At 35.2% G+C, this 7341-nt stretch overlaps 1 protein-coding gene across 1 annotated transcript; it reads left to right on the top strand.

Annotated features, from left to right (window-relative positions):
- The first annotated feature begins 4847 nt into the window (after window positions 1-4847).
- Window positions 4848-6774, top strand: LOC147337954 (uncharacterized). The gene is made up of 3 exons (XM_086313213.1): window positions 4848-4902; window positions 4991-5362; window positions 6553-6774. The coding sequence occupies exons 1-3, from the start codon at window positions 4848-4850 to the stop codon at window positions 6720-6722; spliced, it is 597 nt and encodes a 198-aa protein (XP_086169339.1). The 3' UTR covers window positions 6723-6774.
- The last annotated feature ends 567 nt before the right edge of the window (window positions 6775-7341 follow it).

The following is a 7341-nucleotide window of genomic DNA, read 5'->3' as shown; positions in this document are numbered from 1 at the left end:
TTAAAGTTGAAGATTTTATTAAATACTTAAAAAAAGAGTGGGCTTTATATTTAGACTGTAATGACCAGCCTGGAACATCAGCCTCTGTTCTCTGGGAAGCAGGGAAAGCTCTGATGAGAGGTAAAATAATTTCTTTCTCATCACATAAAAAGAAAATAGAAAACAAACATATTCAGGAATTAGAAAAATCTTAAGAAGATGACTATGTATCCTCCAAGGAACAGGAAATACTGAATAAAATACATAAACCAAAACTAGAATTAAATGAAATTATTAATAGAAAAAAAATTAAATTCTTAGTACAAAGACTTCACTTGCAAAATTTTGTACATGGTAACAAATCTGGTCAATTTATTGCTAACCAGTTAAAAATAAAGAAAGAAACAACGACTATAGGTGCCATTAAAGACTTATCTGGGAGCACAGTGTATGACCCTGAAAGAATAAACAACACTTTTAGGGATTTTTACAAAACTTTATATTCACCAAAAAATGAAACTGATTAGTTTCTTGACAACGTAGCCCTTCTGAAATGACCAGACAGTCAAGTAACAGCAGTGGATTCACCGCTGACATCTGGTGAACTCCAGGAAGCCCTGAGAAGTATACCCAATAATAAGGCTCCAGGTTCAGATGGATTTCCAGCAGAATTCTACAAAGAATTCGGGACAATTCTGGCACCAGTAGTCCACAGAATGTTGCAGGAAATCAAGGAAAATAGCAAACTACCACCAAATATGAATTCTGCCAACATTATCTCCAAAAGTTGATTCTGTTCATCTGGACTTAGCGTTTTAGGTGGGAGAAACGTTTCGTCACTCAAGCAGGTTTCCCCAATTTTACCCTACGTCCAGATGAACAGAATCAACGTTTGGAGATTTACTTACCTGGATGATTGAGCATGCATCAAGACGTGTCTGCCAACATTAGTCTCCTACTAAAACCAGGCAAAGACCCTGTATTACCCACCAGCTATTGTCCAATATCCCTTATTAATGTTGACCTTAAAATAATCTGCAAAGCTCTCTCAGAAAGATTAGGGAAGATAACTCCCCCAATAATATATCCTGACAAAACTGGTTTCATAAAAGGTATGTATGTACTCATCAAATACACGTAGTGTACTTAATTTGATAGATTATTAATGTTTGCGTTTGACAGAGTTAACTGGAAATTTTTATTTGCAACTCTACACAAATTTGGTTTTGGAAACTCTTTCATAAACTGGTAAAAATATTCTACAATTCCCAACAGCATGTGTCAGGACAAATGACCAAACATCCGACAATTTCTGTCTCCAGAGACAGGGATGGCCACACTTCACTTCAGACCACATCAGATGGCTATTGCGATTAAAGGTATAAAATGCAAGGATGTGGAACATAAAATTAGTCTTTATGTGGATGATGTGTTGCTTTTTCTCCAAAACTCACAAACCACTCTCACTGAGGTAAATGCATTAATAAACTCTTTCTCAAAAGTTTCAGATTATTCGACAAACTGGTTAAAATCTACAGTTCTTCTGATTAATTGCTCCTTCTAGTTTCTTTAAAAGTGGGATGTTGTTTGGATTAGGTTAGTTAAATCTGCAAGATTAGTAGAGACATTAATATCTAAATATTTATATTTGTAGATTGCACTGGGATAGAAAAAGAATGGGATCGAAGGGTCGCCACAATAAAAATTATGGTCTTGCCAAGAATAAATTTTTTATTTTCGATGATCCCAAGTAAACCACCACCAGACTGGTTTAGCACTCTGGAACTGTTCATTTCTAAATTCCTTTGGAAAGATAAACCCCAGCGTATTAGTTTTAAAATGCTACAAAGGGCCGAGGATAACGGAGGACTAGATCTGATATCAACACTACTTCTTAGCCAACAGCCTACAATCATCTCAGGATGGTTAAAACATACCCTCTTATGAGCCCTGGCCAGACGTAGAACAGGCACCATGCGATAATATAGAGATTTCAGACCTACCATTCATTAGCTCAAACATCAAATGACATGTAGCAACCTCAAGGACTGACATAGGGACGATGTAGAGCAGGGGTGTCAAACTCAAATATACAGTGGACCAAAATTCAAAACTGGAACAAGGTCGCGGGCTAACGTTAATATTTACTGAAAAAAAATCTTCCTCCAGATTTAAGAATGAATCTCTTCTTATGGACTCAAACAAGTTTTGCTGAAAAACTGAATATGGAACAAGCAAAGCTTAATACTAAACAATATATACATTAGCTGTATAATACCAGTAGGCCAGCTCTAATAATAATTTGGTATGGCCAGAGTGTGACACCTATGATGTAGAGTTATAAAACCCGTGAGCACTACTTACCGACGAAAACAACAAAAAAAATCATCACATCAAAATGCACTCTTGTACTTGGTGTCAATCAATCAAAAGTCATTAATCACAGAAAATAAAACATTTACAGTACACAAACCCCGTGAGCTGACATCCAGGAGGGGATAATATTCGTTTATGAGCTTATTATCTTCTTCTCCATCTTCTTTCTCACTTATTTCTTCTCTTTCTCTAACTTTGAACATTACTTTCTCTATGTGTGGAGCTAACCACGAGCTGCAGCATGCAGACACCAGTTGCACTGGCAAAAAAGTATTTGGGTGGAGACCCAAACTGCAAACAACTGTACCCTCCATAATTCACCACCAGAGGGTGCAAAAGAGCAAAATCTGGACATACAGCTCAACTAAACATCAAATGCAAAAGACTGTTACATCACATATATGCTTTAAAAACCAAAGGGTGCTCTGGATCTGGTCCAGTGGATAGGGCTGTGCCAGGTGGCATTTGTGCAGGTAAAAAAGGCTGTCTGTGGGGAGCCGCTGGAATTTAGGGTCACCTGATCCAGCCCTAAGTATATGCTTTAGCAAAAAGGAAAGTTTTATCTCTAATTTTAAAATTAGAGATAGACTCTTGTCTCCTGAATCCAAATTGGAATTACTATAAGACAGAGGAGCACATTACAAGCCTGATACTTGCAAACCTAAAAAATTCAGTAAACTTAAAAAGTTTTACATAGAATAGAAGAATAGAATAGCCTTTATTGTCATTGTACAGAGTACAATGAAATTAGAGTGCCAGTCCCTTGGTGCAAGTTTCAATAATAAATATAAATGTAAAATATAAAAAGTACAAAAAAACAATCGTAAGTACTTAAACAATAGTATGTACAATATATACAGGAAAGCAGCATTAATATAATGACAGTATGAATAGCAGCATAATATAATGACAGTATGAATAGCAGCATAATATAATGACAGTATGAATAGCAGCATAATATAATGACAGTGACTGTATGGAATAGGTTCAATTGTTTTTGTGCTTATTTTGTGCTTACATGGAAACAACTGTGGTAGTTTCTGTGTAACAAGCAGAACACAGCGCTGCAAAATGCAAAACTGCCCGTTTCTATTTAATAACATATGAATAACCTATTAAAGTTTGTATATAAGAATATCATAGAATGGAATAGAATACTGAAACTCCTACAAAATGTAAATCAAAATTTTATCCTCAATATATGTTGAACTGGTTGTGGCATTACATTCTGGCAGAGTAAAAACCTATGAGATGCCCACCCAGCTGGGTATGCCCATGTACATTCATACATCTTGGTGTTCATAGATCTAGCTGTCGATTGTATTTTTAGGGCAGAATAAGAAGAGGTATGCAAAATAAAAGTCAGCGTAGCCTCAGTGTCTATAAAAGCCCTGGACCACACACACAGTTCCATCTCTGTTCTGTAATGCAGGAAGTACCCATACACGGGTCTTTTTTTTTTCACAGATGAACTTTTCTCACTTCCAGCTGAGCACTTACATGTTACTTTCTTAGCCTGTGCTGCTATGTGCATCCATTCAAATGTAAGTAAGCTAATTACATCCTTCTTTTCCCTGACGAAACACAGATTTTCTTGATTCTTTTTTTATTCATGTTCACCATCATTCTTTGTTCTTACTGAAAACATTACAAAGTGAAGATTTGTAATGTTTGCTTCCATTGCAGAATCATGCCGTGTTTATTTATATGTTTATTTATTTTACTATATTCACAGTGACATTTCAAATCTTGTTCTGTTATTACACAGTTTTTCTATCCACAGGTGACTTACCACTGGAAATATAATTTACAGTTTTATCTGTGCTTGTTACCAAATACTTGTGAGTTGTGTAGCTGAAATTCTCATATTGAATTCAGCCTCTTTTGGTAGATAAAAGGCTCCTTTGTTTGTTGGACAGCATTGCCTCACTGTTTCATGTTGTGCTAATGATTTGCATCCTTTTAATAAGCTGCTTTTTCACAGGTTGCTTACATTTTATTCTTTCTACATCAGTTCGCTCCCTTCATTTCAGAAAGCAAACTCTGCAAACCTCCAAACATAAAATGACATCTGTCATGGACATCCTGTAAAGACTGTTATGCAATAAAGCTCTCACCACAGGAACCTCTAGACTATTTGTAACTTAACTTATCACTTCAGATGTTGCACGTTTTTTCTCAAAAGTAAACGTGAAGAAAAAATAGTGTGTGCCTGACACACATTTGAAAGTGTGTATTATTTAGATTCAGTTTTGTGTATTTAATTACAAGAGCAAGAGGAAAATTGTTTATTCGCATTTGATGAATATTTCTTGAAATCAGGTCGCTACAACACGTAGACATGCAGTTTATTTCCTGCTGTTGTGAAAATAACCTGTCTATATCATTTACTGTTTCCTGTCAGTTAGGACTCAGGTTTGCAGCAGATTTACATCCAGATTTGTACATAATTTTCTAGAATCTTTGAAAGATTGAAACCACAGTGTGGGTGAATGAAGAGCATGGAACAGTTTTTTATTATTGTGCTACTAACAGGAGGAACTCAAGGTAAGATTGTCCTCATAAAGAAGCCAAACATTCACATTTGTAGTGTGAATAATTTCACCTCATGTTCTATTAAATATGTTTTTTCCAGCTCTCATTCCAGTCGATGAGACCACATGTGACCTCAGGACGAACACATGTCCATGCGCTCCTCTTCTTAAAGGAACTGTGTATATCCAAGTGATGACTGATGCTAGTGGCCGTGAAGTGACATGTTTGAAGATGCTTCCCACCGTGAATATAATTGTGTTCAATCTGAAGAAAGAAACAATAACAATAGACAAAGAATTTAACAACAGACTACAGTTTCTAATCAGGAATGGGACAATCAAGATCACAAACGTGAGGAGGAATGATTCAGGTCAATACAGCATTGAGGTCTTTAATTCAGGTGGAGTCCGAGAGAAAAACATTAATTTCACCCTGGATGTTAAAGGCAATGATAAAGCTGAAAGCAAGTTATGTAAGTTACTCTTTATTGAATAGTGTTGATGTTATTATAAAGATAATCAGACATGTAACTGTTAAACTGTTAAACACAGTACACATCACTTGTGCAACAAATGATAGAAGCAGAAATGCAGAAAAACATATGGAAAGAAAGATGCAAGTGTACAGTGAACAGTCTATGCTGATATAGTATTTGTCTATGTATAGGTATTATTGGTTATTTAGCCACACATGGGCTGCTATTACTTTTTATGATTGAATAATCTTTTATTTCCCAGTAACTACACTTTAACTACCACCTACACTTTAAAGGCACACTGAAACTTTCCACTTGGTGATAGAATATCCTGAGCTGCACTGTATGACCATATTAACTTGTGACATGTATGCATTATAATAGAAGAAGAATCCTTTTTATTGTCGTTATGTATATATATATACACATATATACACACACACATGCATATAAGCACAAAGAAGACACTATTAAAAGCACACCGTCATACTAAGACAGGGGACACTTTCTGTTGTCACTCTGTAGAAGTTCATAAGAGGCAGAGAAGCGAGTCCAGTCCGTTTTAGCTTCCTGGGGAATAATAGCCTTTGTTTGGCTTTCATCACAAGGTGTGACGTGTTCAGGAACTGGGTCAGGTCAGATAATGACCTGTTTCATATTGGGATCTTCTATGTTGCAAACAGGGTTGACAACATATTTTACATTTACTTTGAATTTTCATTTTAGTCAAAGCCAAATAAAAACATGTAGGTAATACTTCATCATACCTTGGTTAATAAGTTAGTAAAGTCATAGTCAAGTACTTTTAAGTTAATTTTTATACAATAAAAATTATAATGTCACAAAACATTAACAGATTTGTAAACATTATCTAAACTGTTTTTATAACATAATAGTAGCGTTAAAACAATGTTAATAAACTCTGTCTACAGCATCTATAAATATTGTACACGTTTATTAAGGAGGAACCTGGAGGACCACGCTACACGTTTGAGTGTTTTCCCCCATTGTTCCAGTTTTCTTTCACCATCTCTTTATTTAGTTTAAATAATAGTTTAGTGTGTGGGGGTTGTGCCCAAACGTTTATATATTTACAGTTAGTTAACCATAATAATACCAAAGTCTTACCAAAGTTTATGCTTGAATAAATTGTAAGTACTGTACAATTATCACTGTGTTCTCATCAGCACACAGTTTTCCTTACCTGAGGCTAGTCTTTGCTGCACTGGGATCTCCCCTGATAGCAGTGTCATGCTGTGTTGTGTATCGGGAACTGAAGCATCTTAAGAAGACTTCTAACAAGGCGGCCCATGATCAAAAGAGGTTGATATACAATTACATCATTTCAGTGCCATAATTTGATGGGTAATTGTAAAAGTATTTATTTTGCTATAATTGATTTTTTTTTCTTTCACAGCCTCAAGTGTGAAACAGAGAACATAAACCTTAAGTGTGAGTCTGAGCTTTAGTGAACTGAACTCACTCGTGATCAGCACTGGACACTGAACTGAGGATCAATGAAAATGAAAACAGTTAGGAGGTGACTGTGGAAGTTTCATATTGTATCAAAAGCAATTTAAAAATGTTATGCTTGCAGCTTTGTAATCATATTTTGGAGATCAGATAAGAATATATAGTCATGTATATTATCCTGATTCAAAATTCCTTAAATAACAATAAAAACTTTGTAAATGAATGGGAAGTCTTTTTCAGTGAGTTAGTAGGGATTAACAAAATTAAAAAAAAATAAAATTAAATAAATAAATAAATAAATATATATATATATATATATATATATATATATATGTCTGTGAGTTTTGCATTTGGGTCCTCCTCCTGCTTGCCACACAGCGATCCATGACAAGACGCTCTGATAGAACGTGTTTATTTAGGAGTTTTTCTTTTTTCATGTGAACTTGACAAGTTTTTGACTTGGTAGAAGTTGCACCAGATGATCCAAAATGGATATTTATTCA

The sequence above is a fragment of the Aulonocara sp. 'chitande type north' Nkhata Bay genome, linkage group LG2 (genome assembly GCF_057382095.1).
Source record: "Aulonocara sp. 'chitande type north' Nkhata Bay isolate Kocher_YH1m ecotype deep benthic linkage group LG2, A_spYH_male_GT1.1, whole genome shotgun sequence".
Lineage (NCBI taxonomy): Eukaryota > Metazoa > Chordata > Actinopteri > Cichliformes > Cichlidae > Aulonocara > Aulonocara sp. 'chitande type north' Nkhata Bay.
This window is presented reverse-complemented; position numbering and strand designations above follow the sequence as displayed.

What these genes read in the sequence shown, in the direction of transcription:
- LOC147337954 (XM_086313213.1), top strand. Translation starts at nt 4,848, where the DNA reads ATGAAGAGCATGGAACAGTTTTTTATTATTGTGCTACTAACAGGAGGA. An exon ending in ACTAACAGGAGGAACTCAAG is followed by an intron (nt 4,903 to 4,990) that starts GTAAGATTGTCC and finishes TGTTTTTTCCAG; the next exon opens with CTCTCATTCCAGTCGATGAG. An exon ending in TAAAGCTGAAAGCAAGTTAT is followed by an intron (nt 5,363 to 6,552) that starts GTAAGTTACTCT and finishes TGTTCTCATCAG; the next exon opens with CACACAGTTTTCCTTACCTG.